Source organism: Anabrus simplex, chromosome 1, assembly GCF_040414725.1.
Source record: "Anabrus simplex isolate iqAnaSimp1 chromosome 1, ASM4041472v1, whole genome shotgun sequence".
In the NCBI taxonomy this organism is placed as follows: Eukaryota; Metazoa; Arthropoda; class Insecta; order Orthoptera; family Tettigoniidae; genus Anabrus; species Anabrus simplex.
The window spans coordinates 1,642,982,103-1,643,002,082 of NC_090265.1; the positions used below are offsets into that span (position 1 = coordinate 1,642,982,103).

General features: G+C 38.8%; 1 protein-coding gene across 1 annotated transcript in view; it reads right to left on the reverse strand.

Moving 5' to 3' along the window:
- LOC136863365 (bumetanide-sensitive sodium-(potassium)-chloride cotransporter) overlaps positions 1-14,862 on the reverse strand; it is a 756,312-nt gene extending 741,450 nt beyond the window's left edge. The window contains exon 1 of the mRNA XM_068225649.1: positions 14,364-14,862. Within this exon, the coding sequence (XP_068081750.1) occupies positions 14,364-14,762 (399 nt within the window). The 5' untranslated portion in view covers positions 14,763-14,862. The remainder of the gene's footprint in view (positions 1-14,363) is intronic.
- Positions 14,863-19,980: the final 5,118 nt, after the last annotated feature.

The window sequence follows — 19,980 nt, forward strand, 5'->3', positions numbered from 1 at the left end:
CTAAGGGGAAGGAGATTGCAGGCTAAGGGCTCTATTCAGGATCAGAATTCAGGACAGGTGTCTGTGCGAAATCGGTACGAGTCACTCCAGGTAAAACAACAGAGGGAAGATGAGGGACAGGGAACTGTTGCTGAGATGTGTAGAAGTAGGAGGAAGGGAAAAGGTAGGAAAGGAAAATGTAGAGTAGGGGATAGGAAAAGACAGATGGAACAGGGTCATTGGAAGGAGAAAAGGGAGGAGGAAGTAGCTTCTGCAGCTATCAGGAAAGATAGGGCTGACCAGGAGGGGAGGGGATCAAATGAGGTGGGTAGGGTTGAGGCTCTGGTCATGGGGGATTCCATCGTTAGACACGCGGGGGAAAGTGTGTGGAGGAAAGGGTACCAGGGTAGAATGTTATCCAGGAATTAGGTTGAGGCAGATGTTGAGGAAAGTAGAAGAGAGGGAGGAGGGGAATGAGAAGGTGGTAGTGTTTCACGTTGGTACCAACAACGTAAGGCAAGCTGATAAAAGTACCAACATAGTTGGAGATGTGTGGGATCTGGTAAATGCAGCACGGGTGAAATTTAAGAAAGCGGAGATTGTTTAGTGGAATACTGTGTAGAAGGGATACCGACTGGAGGGTGATTGGGGATTTAAATGAGACTATGGAGTGGGTATGTGGGAAACTGGGAGTGAAATTTCTAGATCCTAATGGGTGGGTAGGAGATAGGGATCTGCACTCAGATGGCCTTCATTTAAACCGCAGTGGTACGTATAAGTTAGGAAATTTGTTTAGAAGGGTAATAGGGAGGTACATTCAGGGAAACGGGATGGCCTAGGGAGCGGTGATAAGGGAACAGAGAACTGGAAATCAAGTAGGGATGACATAAAATTGTTAGTGTTGAACTGTAGAAGTATTGTAAGGAAAGGAATAGAATTAAGTAATTTAATACATATATATTTACCATATATTGTAATAGGAGTTGAATCATGGCTGAGAAATGATATAATGGATGCAGAAATTTTCTCACGGCACCGAAGTGTGTATCGCAGAGATAGGATAGGAAGTCTCGGAGGGGGAGTGTTCATTCTGGTGAAAGAAGAATTTGTAAGCTACGAAAAAGTTAAAAATAAGACACATGAAATTCTAGGTGTAAGGCTCATTTCTAAAGATAATAGGCAACTTGATATATTTGGAGTGTACAGATCGGGAAAGGGTAGCACTGACGCGGATTCGGAATTATTTGTTAGGATAGTCAGCTATGTGGTAAACGACATGGAAAGAAATGTGATTGTAGCGGGAGATCTGAATTTGCCAGATCTCAATTGGGAAGGAAATGCGAACGACCGGAAGCATGACCATCAAATGGCAAATAAGTTAATATGGGAAGGACAGCTGATTCAGAAAGTGAAGGAACCAACCAGAGGTAAAAATATCCTGGATGTCGTGCTGATAAAACCAGATGAGCTGTATAGGGAAACTGAAGTAACAGATGGTATTAGTGATCATGAAGCTGTTTTTGTGGTAGTTAAAAATAAATGTGATAGAAAGGAAGGTCTTAAAAGTAGGACTGTTAGACAGTACCATATGGCTGATAAAGCAGGCATGAGGCAGTTTCTAAAAAGTAATTATGATCGGTGGAAAACGGTAAATAAAAATGTAAACAGACTCTGGGATGGGTTTAAAGAAATTGTTGAGGAATGCGAAAACAGGTTTGTACATTAAGGGTGGTAAGGAATGGTAAAGACCCACCTTATTATAATAAAGAAATAAAGAGACTAAGAAGGAGGTAGAGACTGGAAAGAAATAGAGTTAGAAATGGCTGTGGAAGTAAGGAGAAATTGAAGGAACTTACTAGAAAATTGAATCTAGCAAAGAAGGCAGCTAAGGATAACATGATGGCAAGCATAATTGGCAGTCATACAAATTTTAGTGAAAAATGGAAGGGTAAGTATAGGTATTTTAAGGCAGAAACAGGTTCCAAGAAGGACATTCCAGGAATAATTAATGAACAAGGGGAGTGTGTATGTGAGGATCTTCAAAAGGCAGAAGTATTCAGTCAGCAGTATGTAAAGATTGTTGGTTACAAGGATAATGTCGAGATAGAGGAGGAGACTAAGGCCAAAGAAGTAATAAAATTTACATATGATAACAATGACATTTACAATAAGATACAAGAGTTGAAAACTAGAAAAGCGGCTGGAATTGATCAGATTTCTGGCGATATACTAAAACAAGGGGTTGGGATATAGTACCATATCTAAAGTACTTATTTGATAATTGTTTGGTCGGAGGAACTATACCAGATGAATGGAGAGTTGCTATAGTAGCCCCTGTGTATAAAGGAAAGGGTGATAGACATAAAGCTGAAAATTACAGGCCAGTAAGTTTGACATGCATTGTATGTAAGCTTTGGGAAAGGCATTCTTTCTGATTATATTAGACATGTTTGTGAAATTAATAACTGGTTCGATAGAAGGCAATTCGGTTTTAGAAAAGGTTATTCCACTGAAGCTCAACTTGTAGGATTTCAGCAAGATATAGCAGATATCTTGGATTCTGGAGGTCAAATGGACTGTATCGCAATTGACCTGTCTAAAGCATTTGATAGGGTGGATCATAGGAGACTACTGGCAAAAATGAGTGCAACTGGACTAGACAAAAGAGTGACTGAATGGGTTGCTATATTTCTAGAAAATAGATCTCAGAAAATTAGAGTAGGTGAAGCTTTATCTGACCCTGTAATAATTAAGAGGGGAATTCCTCAAGGCAGTGTTATCGGACCTTTATGTTTTCTTATATATATAAATGATATGAGTAAAGGAGTGGAATCGGAGGTAAGGCTTTTTGCGGATGATGTTATTCTCTATAGAGTGATAAATAAGTTACAAGATTGTGAACAACTGCAACGTGACCTCGAAAATGTTGTGAGATGGACAGCAGTCAATGGTATCTTGATAAACGGGGTTAAAAGACAGGTTGTGAGTTTCACAAATAGGAAAAGTCGTCTCAGTTTTAATTACTGCGTTGATGGGGTGAAAGTTCCTTTTGGGGATCATTGTAAGTATCTAGGTGTTAATATAAGGAAAGATCTTCATTGGGTTAATCACATAAATGGGATTGTAAATAAAGGGTACAGATCTTTGCACATGGTTATGAGGGTGTTTAGGGGTTGTAGTAAGGATGTAAAGGAGAGGGCATATAAGTCTCTGGTAAGACCCCAACTGGAGTATGGTTCCAGTGTATGGGACCCTCACCAGGATTACCTGATTCAAGAACTGGAAAAAATCCAAAGAAAAGCAGCTCGATTTGTTCTGGGTGATTTCCGACAAAAGAGTAGCGTTACAAAAATGTTGCAATGTTTGGGTTGGGAAGAATTGAGAGAAAGAAGAAGAGCTGCTCGACTAAGTGGTATGTTCCGAGCTGTCAGCGGAGAGATGGCGTGGAATGACATTAGTAGACGAATAAGTTTGAATGGCGTTTATAAAAGTAGGAAAGATCACAATATGAAGATAAAGTTGGAATTCAAGAGGACAAACTGAGGCAAATATTCATTTACAGGAAGGGGAGTTAGGGATTGGAATAATTTACCAAGGGAGATGTTCAATAAATTTCCAATTTCTTTGAAATCATTTAGAAAAAGGCTAGGAAAGCAACAGATAGGGAATCTGCCACCTGGGCGACTGCCCTAAATGCAGATCAGTATTGACTGATTGATTGATAAACAAATGATTGAGAAAATCAGCGAACGTGTTTTTAATATGATCTGTGAATTCTGAGCTTCTCCTCCAGACGCTCTGCAGCCTGATCCATTTCCTCACATGATCGCCAGTCTCCTAAATGCTTGCACGCGGTAGCAGAGGCCATATTATTATTATTATTATTATTATTATTATTATTATTATTATTATTATTATTATTATTATTATTATTACCAATCTCTTAAGTTCACAATCTGTATCTATGGAATAGACAACGTTAAAGCACATTTGTTATACCCGACTTTGTGTTCACACTTTTCATCAGCTAATGATTGTTGCTAAATATAACGTTCGATATCCCACCGAGGCTATTTTCTTTTGGGTGCTAGATCGATTACTGCCAACAAGGGAAGTCTCGAGCATGCACTCTAAGAACGAAATGTCTCTATATGAATAACTAACTGATGTACCCCGCTACAGAATTCTACACTGTATACAGAATTCTACAGTAGGTTAGGTAGTGTATATGTTGTGAGCAAGATTGTATTCAATTGCATCGCTCTTAACTTTACCCTAGAAACGCGACGGGGAAATCACCAAACGTCTTTTCTCATAAGATTTAGAGAATTGCCATTGTAATGGTAGGCCCGCTTGCCTACCATCAGTCACAATCAGGTTGAGGAGTTTTCATTATAATGGCATATAGCCTACTAACTCTCCAGCTGCCGTTTTATAACCTCAGAAAGACTGTTATAATAGTTTTCCCAACTGAAATGAACATAGGTCATTACAATGACGGCAGTGGGAATGGCGCGATTAAACGCAATGCTTTTAAATGAAATACTCGATCAAATGAAAAACCACACATTTTCTCAATTTTAAAGAACAGTACTACGCTACCGATCTAACAATCCAAAGTTCCAGAGCTGGAATGACCGATTCGCAGACAGCCGTGATCCGTGAATATTCCTCGTTTTCTTTTGGCGGGGGCGTCGAATAGTGGAGAGTCCCAGGGCAAATACTATCCCAATCTGTTTCCTAGGAGTACCTGATGAGTCGAAAAATCTCAATTCACTACACTGGCGGCGAAAGAAACTATTTGACTTGGAGGTAATTTTTACCTGCAAGTCAGAGGAGAAACCCCCTCTTCTCTGCTCATTTGGAATAAAATGAATGTAGAATTTAATAAACGTGAAGAGGAAGAAGCTTTTCTTAAGAAACGGCTCTTTTCATGTTTGAATTTTGAGTTTAGTGAATTGTGGTGCTGTAATATGGAATAGGACTAAACTGTAATTCTTGACCAGGTCATAGGCCTACCACTTCTACTTCTACTACTACTACTACTACTACTAAGTGAGCCTCTGCCGTAAGTATGCACACTGCTCATTCAAAACAGCGCTTCAGAGTAAGGATGGAATAGCTGGAATACTATGATGAACCGGTGTGTTGCGTACCAGCAGTATCAGGAAATGTATGAACCAGAGGAATGGCGTGCTAAAGAAGAAAGTTTCCTAACCTACCAGATATTTCCCGCCAATATTCAGTCAGCTGTTATAGTCGGTACGCAGCAGTAATCCCATTTATCGGAGTTGAGCGGCAGCATAGGAGACAAAGAACATCACAACAAACAGTGGTCAATGTAATGTTATTGTTGATCAATGTTATGCGCTTTCGATATTGTAGCCCTTCACATTTATATAGTTTTCTTCAGACTATGAAATACCACTCTTACCATAGCCGGTACGGTAAAACAACCCACAGACGGAAGGCATTCGTTGCCCGCAGAAAATTTGGAAGGAAAAAAAAGTTATTAATTGCAACTCCAAATTAAAATTAAAGGTTGAATAACATCTTCACTTTTAACTTTTTTCGGTTTTGTTTCTTTTTCTGTATACAATAACTCATCAAATAAAGCTTAGATATTAGTTTACATATTTTTTATTTATTAGTCTACCTATTTAACTACATATTTTATCAATCATTTTAGCTACATAATTATGTACATATTTCTTATTTTTATCTATATATATATAAAATAACTTGTCCTGACTGACTGACTGATTCATCATCGCCGAGCCAAAACTACTGGACATAAAGAAATGAAATTTTGAGGATACATTCATATTAAGATGTAGGTGCTCGCTAAGAGACGATTTTTGGATATTCCGTCGCTAAGGGGGTGAAAAGGGGGGGTGAAATTTTAAAATGAATGTATCTATATCTCAAAACTTTAAAAGTTTACAGATGTAAAAATTGGTTTTTAGAATCTTCTTTAAAAATAAGGAAACACGTATTTTTTTGTTTTTGGAAAATCCCAATAGGAGGGGTGAAAAGGGGTGAAGCAATGGCTGAATGCCTTAAATTAGGAATCTTATATCTCAGAAACTGAAGAGATTACAGACCTGAAAAATGGTGTCTGGGATCTCCTATAAAAATAAAGAAACACGTATTTTTTGTTTTTGGAAAATCCAATTATGGGGGGGGGTGAATTTTTAAAATGAGTGTATCTATATCTCAAAAGTTAAAGTTTATAGATGTAAAAAATTGGTATTTAGAATCTCCTTTAAAAATAAAGAAACACGTATTTGTTTGTTTTTGGAAAATCCCAATAGGAGGGGTGAAAAGGGGTGAAGCAATGGTTGAATGCCTTAAATTAGGATTCTTATATCTCAGAACCTGAAGATATTACAGAACTGAAAATTGGTATTTTGGATCTGCTTTAAAAATAAAGAAACAGGTATTTTTTTCGTTTTTGGAAAATTCAAATAATGGGGGTGAAAAGGGGGGTGAATTTTTAAAATGAGTGTATCTACATCTTAAAACTTTAAAAGTTTACAGATGTAAAAATTGGTATTTAGAATCTCTTTTTAAAAATAAAGAAACGAGTATGTTTTTCGGAAAATCCCTATAGGAGGGGTGAAACAGGGGTTGAATGCCTTTAATGAGGATACTTAAATCTCAGAAACTGAAGATGTTAGTCATGAAAATTTAAATTTGGAAACTCCTATAAAAATACAGGAACACATAATTTTTTGTTTTTGGAAAATCCAAATAACGGGGGGGGGGTGATTTTTAAAAATGAGTGTATCTATATCTCGAAACTGTAAAAGTTTACAGACGTAGAAATTGGTATTTAGAATCTCCCTTCAACATAAAGAAACACGTATTTTTTGTTTTCGGAAAATCCCAATAGGAGGGGTGAAAAGGAGTGAAAAGTGGGTTGAATGCCTTTAATGAGGATACTTATATCTCAGAAACTGAAGATATTACAGCCTGAAAAAAGATATTTGGGATCTCCTTTAAAAATAAAGAAACATGTACTTTTTGTTTTTGGAAAATCCAAATAGTGGTGGGTTGAAAGGGGGGGGGGGGCGAATTATTAAAATGAGTGTATCTATATCTCAAAACTTTCAAACTTTACAGATGTAAAAATTGTACTTAGAATCTACTTTCAAGATGAAGAAACACGTATTTTTTGTTTTCGGAAAATCCCAATAGGTGGGGGGGGGGGGGTGAAAAGGGGTGAAAAATGGTTGAATGCCTTTAATAAGAATACTGAAGATGTTACAGACCTGAAGATCGGTATTTGGGATCTCCTTTATAAATAAAGAAACACGCATTTTGTTTTTAGAAAATACAAGTAGTGGGGGGCTGAAAGGGGGGTGTATTTTAAAAATTAGTGTATCTATATCTCAAAACATCAAAAGTTTGCAGATGTAAAAAAACTGATATTTTGAATCTCTTTTCAAAATAAAAGAACACGTATTTTTTGTTTTCTGTAAATCCCAATTGGGGGGGGGGGGTGAAAAGTGTGAATAAGGTGTTGAATGTCTTTAATGAGGATACGTATATCTCAGAAACTGAAGATATTACAGACCAAATAGTTAGTATATGGAATCTCCTTTAAAAATACAGAAACATTTATTTTTGTTGTTTTTGGAAAATCTAATTAATGGGGGTTAAAGAGGAGTGACAAATTGGGGTGAATTTTTAGAATGACTATATCTACAGTATATCTCAGAAACGTAAAATGTTACAGACGTAAAAACTGGTATTTGGAATCTCCTGTTAAAGCAAAGAAGCAGGTATTCTCGGAAAATCCAATAAATGGTCCGGGGGGAGGGGGGTGAAAAATTGAAAAATTAATTGAATCAATTGTATGAGGATACTTACATCTAATACAAACTATTTTACAGACGTGAAAATTGGCATTTAGATCTTCTTTAAAAATAAAACGACGCATTTGGGGGGGGGGGGGGGAGAATCTTTGGGGGCGGGTGTGGAAAGGAGTTGAATTCGTTTTGTGAGGACACACATCAAAACTGAAGATAATCGTTATTTAGAAGATTTTTTACTATTAAAAAACAAATATTTTCTGCCTGAAAATTCACTTAGGGGAGGGGGGAGTGTGAAAGTATGTGATAAAAGTGAATTATTTTTATGGGAATACTTATATCTCAAAACTGAAGGTAACACACGTGAACATTGGTATTTGGAATCTCCTTTAAACAGAAAGAAACACGCCTTCTTTTTTCTTGGGGTGGGGGGGGGGGGGTGGTAAATCAACTTAACCGCAGTGGGGGGAAAACGGAGGCGAGACCAATTGATTTTACTGTTCCTAATGTTCTTACCTTATAAAGAGCCTCCGTCTCTCAGGCGGCAGCGCACTGGCCTCTCACCGCTGGGTTTCATGGTTCAAATCCCGGTCACTCCATGTGAGATTTGTGCTGGACAAAGCGGAGGCGAGACAGGTATTTCTCCGGGTACTCCGGTTTTCCCCGTCATCATTCATTCCAGCAACACTCTCCAATATCATTTCATTTCATTTGTCATTCATTAATCATTGCCCCAGAGGAGTGCGACAGGCTTCGGCAGCCGGCACAATTCCTATCCTCACCGCTAGCTGGGGGCTTATTCAATCCATTCCTGACCCGGTTGAATGACTGGAAACAGCCTGTGGATTTTCAATGTATTTATTCTGATCATAAACCGATCATTTTAAATCTTTCCTGGGTTCGTTTTCAAGAGCCATATTTTCCTTTGGAGAACCTTCTTAGATTACAGTAGATTCTTCTGGCATATAAATAAACATTTAAACACATTTGAAATAAACGATAGCTATAAGATTGACCGTGCAATTGTTCACTTCTATAATAAGGTCAATAATGCACGGAAGTATGTCATTCGTATCGCCAGAAGTCCTGCGCACTTGCCTACGGGCGACAATGGTGCTGGTCATACTGTCATCAATGACAATGGCAGCAGATGTAATTTACCGACAAGTAGAGGTCTTGCATCTTGCTGTGGGGTCCAGAACATCAATAATAATAATAATAATAATAATAATAATAATAATGTTCTGGACCGCCGTCAAAATGTGCGGACCGTGCTGGAAACGGGTCCTGGACGGGTAATGACTACGATTGCAGTCCGGCCGCCGGTTCAGTACCGCCAAGGCACCCAAGAGGACACCACGCCGGATCTCCTCAAGGATTTGATCCACATTAAAAATGCTTACAGGAAAACATAGCTAAGATTTAGGGACCCAATTGACCGGGTGGAATACCTGGACCTAGCCCGGGAAGTACGAAATCGATTGCTGGAAAAAAGATTGAAAAATGGGAGGAACGTTGCCGCAATCTCTCAGAAAATGAGTCAGATCGCGAATATCGGCGGGTTATATATAAAACGATAAGCATTCAATTATAAGTTTCAGTATAATACCGTAGCAAAACACGGGTATCTTGCTAGTATTATATATAATCCGGGCTCTAGTTATTACAATTGAAGAGATATCTGACGGTGAGATAGCGATCCCGGTCTAGAAAGCTAAGAATAAAGGCCGAGATGATTCGTCGTGCCACCACACACCTCAAAATCTACAGGCCTTCCGGATGAGCAGCGGTCGCTTGGTATACATGTCCTGCCGGAAGTATGGAACACCATTTTCAACAAGTTAACTCCACCTTACTTCATATGCGAACATTTCACCGCTTACAGCTCTCCCTGGGGATGTTTGCATTCAGACAATTTGATTTGCTACAAGTAATTGAAGCACAACTTGATTATCTTGAACGATCACTCTACCACTCTGTAAATCCCGGCCGGTCGAGAGATTTTAACCGCATTTGATTACCTCTTGCTCGGGAGCTGGGTGTCTGTGATCGCCTCACATCACACTACCAATCAATAAAGAAGCACGCAATAATGAATACATCCTCCACGTAGAGTAGGCAACCGGCCGTAAAAATGATCTTAACCCAGATTAGTGCCGATCCCACATTACCAGAAAAACAAAATAAAAAAGTAACAGACAATATGGAAGCGGCGAGAATGATTTCTGGTGCAAACAGGTTGGAATAATGGCAGAAACGCAATCGCACACAGGAGATAAAAGCTAAAAACGAACTTATTGGATGAAGCTGTGCATATACGCCAGTTCCGGTGGTTGGGTCTGTCAGGCGAATGGAGATTTTACCTTGGACAATAATGAACTTTTTAATTATTATTTTTACAATTTTGCTTTACGTCGCACCGACACAGATAGGTCTTACGGCGACGATGGCATAGGAAAAGCCTAGGAGTGGGAAGGAAGCGACCGTGGCCTTAATTGATGTACAGCCCCAGTATTTGCCTCATGTGAAAATGGGAAACCACGGAAAACCATCTTCAGTATGCCGACAGTGGAGTTAGAATCCGCTATCTCCCTGATGCAAGCTCACAGCTGCGCGCCCCTAACCACACGGCCAACACGGTGGACTGGTTCTTAGAATGTATACGAGAAGCAGAGGGAGATCAAGGAGACATATGGATAGAATTATCTTCCTGCAGTACATTTCCGATTTTCGGCTAATAGGCCTTCTTTGTTTTAACTTGGTTGGGATGTAAAATGATCACCTCGGAATTCATTTTTTACTGTTTTTATTACCAATTGTTTAATGTTGCATCCAACTCCTTAAGGTTTTCAGCGACACTAAGAAAAGAGGGCCGAACACTGGAAGATAGCAGTCGTGGCCTTAATTGAGGAACAGTCAAAATAGGACAACACGGAATGCCCACAGCCTACAACGAACTTGCCCATATTTTGAACACATAATACACTGTTTTCCACTTGCCTCCACGTGTAACCTACCTTAACTTCACCCGGTTGCAACCGGTCCGTTAAAAACGGTGCATGTGAAAGGGGCCTTAAGGAATAGCAGTGATTCTCCTTTACGAAACTAGTTCATTCACCACTATGCATCTTTACACAGTATTATGAATTTTATTCACTTGCTATTGAGTATTTATTAACTACTCTTATATTCACATGCTTAAATCGTTATTCAGACTGTCATGCCGAATTAAATCTTTAATAATAATAATAATAATAATAATAATAATAATGTCATTTAATCTACGTCCCACTAACTACTTTTACGGTTTTTGCAGACGGCGAGGTGCCGAAATTTTGTCCGACTGGAGTTCTTTTACGTGCCAGTAAATCTACCGACACGAGGCTGACGTATTGGGGGTCAGAAGGCCAGCGCCTCAACCGTCTGAGCCTCTCAGCCCGGGCAATTTCATTCTTTACCCCAGGTTCGAACTGTTTACTCCTATTCTGTATGAGCATGTGAATGTGTTGCAAAATCTGTTCGCGACATGGCTGCGTAGCTGAAAGACTGCATTCCGGAGATGGTGGGATAGAACCCTCCCGTCGGTAGTTCTGAAGATGTGTTTTAGCGGTTTCCCATTTTCACACCGCGAAATTTCTGGAGCTGTACTCAATTAAGGTCACGGCCACTTCTTTGCCAAACGTAGCCTTTCCTCTCCCAAAGGGCGTTAAATTCATACCGGTGTGCAGGCCATATAATCCAACAAGCACAGCAGATGCGACGACAGTCATTCATAAACCTGGTTACTGTCGGGGGGTGGTACTGTTTAATGTTTGAGTCGCCGGTCGTTAACGAGGAGATTGAGAGAACTATAATTTCAGTTTATCAGTTTTCTTTTTTATAGTGCGATACTTTTCACCTATGCATTTTGAGTACAATTCTGGTAAGGGCACATTTTAAAATGCTTCCTGAACTACACTGTTGCATGCCAAGCACTCGAAATAGTTTTATCTCTACATTAACAGTTGATACGGGACATATTCTCATAGTGTGAAGTTGGGAAGTGAACAGAGCTATTACTACATAGAAACCTAATTCTTTCACAGTCTAAGTTTGGTTTGAAGGGTTCGAACGTGATCATAGAGCTGCCTGACAATTTGGTTCTGTATAATTAAATAACTCGCAAAAAAAACTGAGGAATAATATCGCGGACCACACACAGCTTGTGGGCCGTGTTTGTCGAAGCAATTTTTTTGAGTAGTGGTAGGGTGATTGCTTGAAAGAGGAAGTGGAACTGGCCAAACATCCTCCAAAACTAATAAGTGGAAAAACAGAACAGGTCCAATAACGGTATCGACAAAAGAAAGGGAAGAGCTACGAAGGGCATGGAAAACACTTGAGGCCTCCGTCGGTTCGGAAGAAAACAAGAGTTAACCAAGAGAGGGCAGATATGAAAGTTGAAAGTGATGAGCCGCCTAGTACAAGTAAATGGAAGCAATGCCAAACTCAGCTAGGAACATCGTGGTACAAACCCACACTCCCAAGTGAGAGCCCCTCTTACTCACCTCCTATGACAGACAAGGGTTGTTTTGGACGCATTCTACCACCTCCACCCAAACAGTGGGATTTTCTTGAGAGTGAGACCAAAAATAAATAATAGAGAACATAGTTACGAAGAGAAAGTACACTTCTAGACCCCAAAACTGAGTGGACTCTAGAACGGAAGATTCATCGTCTCATGCTGTGGTCCCTCGTAAGGTGGTGGTGGTGGTGATTATTGTTTTAAGAGGAAGTACAACTGGGCAACCATCCTCTCTATAACACTAATCAGAGAGAAAAAAATGGAAGGGATCCGACACTTCGAAAGATGAAGATATCGGCCAAAGGATGACAAGGGCCACGAAGGGCGTGAAAATGAAAGACTCCCTAGCCCTCGCAAACCTAATAGCGTCGGGGTCGGAAAAGAACCAGAGTTGACCAAGGGAGGTCGGATAGGATAGATTAATGTGAGGAGCCTGGCACAAGTAAGTGGAAGCAATGCCAGGACTCAGCTGAGGGCCCCGTGGTCGCCAACCCACACTCCAAAGTTCAGAGCCCCTGGGGCCTCTTTTAGTCGCCTCTTACGACAGGCAGGGGATACCGTGGATGTTATTCTACCGCCCCCACCCACAAGGGGATGGCCCCTCGTAACTATCTGGTGAATATTGTTCAAACTTGCGTAGTTCTATGTATTAGGTTAAAGTAAAGTAAAGTGAGATGTAGCGTTCAAGGCAATTTGTAGCGAATGTTACCCCTCGTTCTAAATGTATAAACAGCACCCTGCACCCAGTTTTTGGTAGAGTGTAAATAAATCAATGTATTGTAAGTTAACTAGTCAAGACATCTGTACGATAACGTGCTCCATCCTTTCGGTCATAGTTATGCTTGGGGACTTGCCATTTTCAGCCGATCACAATAGTCAGGTCCACAAACGGAGCTGGTAAAGGATGTGTAGGCTTATCTCTCTAAATTAAGTTTTCTTGGAAACGAAGTACCTGTCTGCAAGAAAGCAATTTATTGCGCTGTTTAAAAGATGATAAATGGACTAAAATGCTTCCTCCTTTTCCTAGTTATACGTTACCTAAAAGTAAATTAGCAGCCTACTCAATATCACCGTCTTACAATCGGTATCTTAAATCGCCATACAATCTTATGTGAATAACGTGCCATTAAGTTTGCCGAACCGTATTCAAAAATACACTGATTCTGCCAGAAGAGAACCCTTGACTATTGTATGCTATAGTATAAGCGACAAACACTTGGCTACCAACGCTGGTTTCGAACTTTGTAAATGAAAAGCGTATTGCAAATTCCTTCCAATGCACTCTCACCAATATTACCCCACGGGCTTCTTTTATCATAGTGGCCGTAACACCAACCTAACTCCAAAACTAAAGCGAAAATATGCGCGACTGAACGAAGAGCTTTATTTTTTTTCTCCGACTCGATATGCTACAAACGTGTTTTACTATCATAACAAAAAGCGCGTGATCAAGGACGGTTGTGTGTATACGGTAACTCGAACACTATAAACAAAGCCGGTGCGTATACGCTTAAACGCGACCCCAATCCATGAAGAGCAGGCTACGAATGAAAAACTGACAGCATTAAAAGCATGGAGTAACATAAATGGCTACCACTATCAAAATTAACAATCCAGATACAGAAATGCATAGGCGTACTAAGTGTGCTGACATCCCTCCTTGATATCAGCTCTAACGCTTACCAGGAGATACATTCTATAGAAAACAACGACAGTACGAATAGCCAAGCCGTAGCAATAGACTTATTACACTCCGGTTAGGAATCTTCTTCTCTTTAAACATTAAACAACATTCTTAAATACGTGAGTACTTCAAACTTGTTATTTCTGGAAGAACAACAAAATAATACGGTACATACAATGTAAATTGCTCTCTTCAATAATGAACAAGGATAAGAAATTTAGGAAATACTATAACCTCCTTCGTATCTGCCACCATAAAAAGTCTTGTAGAAAATAAGCAGGAACAATTAAGTTCTAAAAGTTGCTTTATCAAAATTACTCACCTTTCCTTGTAACGTAGCATTGTGGAGTTCATCTAAAGTTGGCCGGTAAGCAGCCTGAATAGACATGATGTTCCGGTAGTTGTCAAGGCGGGGAAGAGCTTCACGGGTGAAATGACGGAAACTTTTAGCATATCTGGTATCATATCCAGATGTATCCGATGTATGTGATAAAAGCATAGTCGGCGATGTTCCCCGAAGATCATCCACTGAACCTCTTCTAGATCCAGATTCTCCCTGCAAAGGATCTGCCTCGCCGAATTCTTCTCCATCATCCTTTGATGAACCGGCATCCACACGATTTACTTGAAATCTCGTTCTCTTGTCCATTTCACCAAGTTCTACACCCCAAGAACTGCGTCGACTTCCATCAGAACCTTTATTATCTTTATCTGAAGGCATTTTTGCCTCTCAAACGTAATATATTATACACGACAGAAATTAACACGTGCACAACACGCCCAGGCCGCAACCGAACAAACGACAACCCAACCTCGCTTGGCCACGGTTTATGGCCATCTAAAGTATTCACATCGACTTCACCGCTAGACAACACTTCCAGCACAGGCCACACACAGAATCGATATGAAACCGTTAATTCCCTGGCTGTCCACGGGAAGCGGTACGCAACTGCCGGCCTCCAGCTCTTTTACAAAGCAGAAAATGTCGATTAGCATTTTTTACTGAATTTCATTTAAAAAAGTAGTACTTAATAAAACAATATTCATTTCAAATTTAAGTATAAAATTGTCGAACTCTGCATACTAAACTTATTTAATATCCTACAATTCCTAATACATTTTAAATCATAGTTAACCCTATATATAAATTGTAAAACGCGGTTAGCTATCGAGGCGTAACCAACTTCTTACAAGCAGAGCGAGTTGCGGCAGTAATCGATATAAATTCCGATATATACAATTCTCTTCATTTGTAAGTGAGATCGATTTGTTGTGAATTTCTTTGCGATATATGACATCGATGACAACATGGCAATAACATTGTGGAATTTATTTGAAGCCACCCTATTATGTTTAAATGCTATTTGTATCCTTCATGAGGAAAGATTCTTGGCTAAAAGTGAGTTTCTTTCATAATTCAGGTTTTTTTAATACTAGGATTGTCAGTGACACATAATGAATCATTACAACTTGTCTCTCTAACCTCAAACTTGACAGGTGTTTTCACCATGTGTAGGTAGAATAATAGTAGTGTTTCTGTATCTTAATGGTCATTGACTGAATTGTATACATTTAAGCTATTCTACCTCCTCCTTGCATCTGTGATATAACAGCATCTTTCTATGATTGAGACACTTGCCCCCCTGTTGGTAGGTTAGTTTTTGTTTTTTAACTGCTGTAACTTACTCTAAGTGACTTTTGAAAATTTCGTTTTGCTGTACATGTTTGTGAAACCTCTTAATCTTCCACAAACCCTTAGGTCCCCATTCCCTTCTCTAGTAGTAGTAATACATAATTATGTATTTTACAGTGTGCTTATGTAATTTTATAGCAATGGATTTTGAGTCACTATCTTACATGTTTATAATTTCAGTGGGTTGGAGTGCCAATCAGAATATACAAGGATTTGGAGAACAGCCTACTATCAGATCACAAATTTTAACCTTAATGAGATCTATAAGAATGGTAACAAGAAGTAAGTACACTTGCATAACAGGTCAATGATCTTTAGTCTGTTATACTGTACCATGACAGTCTGCTTTGCTAATAACACCTACCTACACATCCTAAACACCATTTATGCAGTAACTTACTGCTAAAATTATTTCTTACTCCGGTAATATTGAAAGTCTCCCTCATTCCCTCAGTGTCTATTGCTGATATCTGAAAATATTCAGAAAATAGATACGTATGAGTCAAGCTTCTCCACTTTCCTCTATAAACTTGTTTGTGAAATCTTAGATAAAATCAAATCAAATCCACTTTATTTGCAAATGAGGTGTCTACCTCGGTGGCAAATGGTACACTAAAATACATTATTGTCAAGCACTAAATTTTAAATGAACACGAGAAGAAGACATTTCCCTAGAATACAATATTATACAATTTACACCAACATTTTTTTCTATTAAACACACAGCTCATCCTTAATTAATTTACAAAATTCTACTTATAATATCTCCTGTGCGTACAAACATAGTCAACTCATATACAGTATGTGGAATTACTTCAAATAATATTATACAACTGGTATAAGATTAAAATTTACATTGCATTTATTTATTTATTTATTTATTTATTTATTTTTTACCCATTTTGAAACCTAAGTAGCATAACAACCTGCTGCGTCTTAGCCAGAGCCCCTTTTGCCACTGCTTTTCAGAGTTCCCGAAGGGCCTTCACAGCTACCATAGCGGTCCCAGGGCCCTCAAAGTCCCCACTGTACTATCTGCGCACTTTTTAGTGATAGATTTACACCCTAGTGCTGCAGTGGTCGACTTCGGTTATCTTCGAGATTCGTATTGGCAACCTTTGAAACACAAACTAGGAATCGCTTATCATCGCTGTGCGACATCTGGCGTACACTTTAAGTACTCGTACTGTTGTTTACACAGCAAAGCCAAACTATAGAATTCATGCTAGGAACACGTTTCGCAATGGGAAATGTTATATAGTATTATATATTGTGTGTGTAACACAGTTGTTTGCTTAAAATAATAAAGGTTTATAAAATTCATATCGATCGATCATATTATCGATTCAATTCAGATTTCATTTCCATTCAGTTGGCAGTATTAACGGAACCCTTCTTACTTCTCCAACGAGTACAAAAATCTGTCACTAAAAAGTGCGCATACTATACTTCACCCCTACAGTCAGTCCCCTACTTCAGCTGTCCAATCTCCATAGACCAGGGGTGGAATTAATTTATTCACACACATTTTTTATTTACAATAACCTGCACTGGTCGAATGCCCTGTAACAATTCATTTATTTTCTCTGTTGCTGTTTATTCTCTTCTCGAATATCTGTACAGATTTTGGAAAAGGATCAAACACTACCACTGGTAAACTGTTCCACTCCTTCACGCCCTTCCCAATGAATGAAAAATTACCCCAATCGCTTCTGCTAAAATTCCTTCTAATTTTATACTTGTGATCAGTCCTGCCAATATAATTATTTCCCAACTGAAGCCTCTCACGGATTTCTCCCCATGCTTCTTCTCCTGTATAGGCTCTATATAATCGTATAAGTCTAGTTTTCTCCCTTCTCTTACTTAAAATTTCCCACTCAAGTTCCTCTAACATTTCTGATACACTACTTTTTCTCCTGAAATCCCCTGTTACAAAACTTGCTGCTTTCCTCTGCACACTTATCTATTTCTTCTATTAGGTATTCTTGGTTAGGATCTCGAACACTGTTTACATATTCCAATAATGGACGAACCATACTCAAGTAACTTTTCTCTTTTAATTCTTTGTTGCATCCTTTAAGTAGCCTCATTATGACATGTAACGATCTGTATGCTTTCCCAACAGTGTCATCAACATGACCCTTCCAGTGCAAATTACTTTCAAATTTCACACCTATGTATTTGCACTTGCCATCTTTTGGGATAACTACCTCATCCAAAGTATATTTAAATTCAGTTTTAAAGCTCCTGTTTGTAAATGTTGTAACAGTTGATTTGCCTCCATTAACCTTCATATTATTTTCTTCAACCCATTGTTGGATACTCTCAAGGTCCCTTTGGAATTCTGAACAATCCTCAGTGTTATTTATTTCCATATAAACAATTATGTCATCTGCATACAATCTTATTTTTGATGTTATATTGTTCCCTAAATCATTTGCGTATATTAAGAAAAGTAACGGACCGATTATACTACCCTGTGTAATTCCCTTCCAATAATTTACCTCTTTTTGATTATGAGATGATTATGCAATGTGTACATTCCATCGGATTACGACCTGCTACTGTGGCAAGTACACAACAACCTCTGTGATATACTTTTTGAGGTGATAATGATATTGACCACTTCCCGATAATTCTCTCTCTCTTGAATCAAAGACAGTCCGAAGTACCCAAACACTGGTTAATTCGACGGGAAAATTGGCCAGAATTTTCGAAATGCACAGTGATGGCTGATGATATGCTGGAGTCTGTTGATGACCATGTTTCTTCCATTACTACTGGAATTTTGGCTGCTGTGGAGGAAACAATTCCTTCCTCATCCAATATTCGTCGCCGGAAACAGGTCCCATGATGGACGGATGAAATTGCAGCAGCCATACGCGTTCATCATATAATTTAAAGAATCCGGAGATAGTCAAGCAGTAAGGTTGTCATTAATGTTTTTCATTTAACATGTCTGAAGGTCATGAGTGTAGATTGATGTACGTTCATCAAGACATTAATTTTGCGGCATAATGCGGTACGCATACTGATAATTTTGAACAGATGATCATTGATAGGAGGTCTTCGACATTAATAACACTGACATGAATGTAGTGAAATGTCATATTAAGCAAGTTCTTATCACCTGGCGTAGTGTAAGTTGTATTCATTGTGTAGTTGCTTTGTAGCATGGATCTTTGTAGATAGTAAATCTTCACGATTTTCTTTCAGGAGGACAGTTCCGGCGAGACCAGATGCTGTTAATCAATCTTGTTGGTTATGATGATATTAGCTAGACATTGTGCATTTTTTAGGTGACGGACGTGAGTTCCTGGGAGATGCTGTTCCATTTGATTGAATTGTTACAAAATCCAGTTATAATGCCTTTAAATACTCTATGATCGCTTATTTAAGGATGACCACATTGAGGATAGGTCACTATTACGAAACTCAAGTTGATAAGCACTTAGGCAATTTATGAGATGAATGATAAGAATGATAGGGTATTAAAAGATGAAATCTTGGATCGATGAATGATAAAAATAAGTGAGACATTTAAGATTTTCATTTTATTTTATGCAACGGGTGGACAATTGATGACAGTGGAATAATTTTATGAGTGACACTAAGCCTTCTGCAAGTTCTATGTTCGGTTTCATCTGATAGGATGTTCAGTTTTAAACTAAATTTTATAATGATTAATTTTAATGATATTAGCCAATAAGGAATTTGATTTAATTTTTATTGTAATATTCTCCAATCACATCATGATGTAAATATTGGCTGTAACAGAAGAATGTGTGTTACTTGGCATATGCTGCTTTAATAGTTTCCTCACCCATTGGGTTCTGTTCGAATATCTTATAGTAATCCTCTAGTTGCGAGACTGCATCCAGATTAAGGCCTTCAATGTAACTGGTGTGACATCCACGGGGAATAGATTTATGAGAACTTTTCTTAGCAGCCTCAGTGAACTGTTCATATGCTTCAGGAACTGGTTTGATGTTTTGGGATATATCATCCAGAACAGCAGAGAATTTTGACCAGTCTGCTTTTATGAAATTGTATTTTGGGACAAAAGGGAACATACTGAGGTCAGATAGCGGAGTGAAACTGACATACGATTGGTCTGTGTTGAGACTTGGGGACTGGGTTGTGTACACCCTTGCTGCATTGTTATGCTATGTTATTAGTGACGATGATCAAATCTGGATTATATCCTCTTCACCAACGGTCACTGTGACAGGTTACAATCATGAAT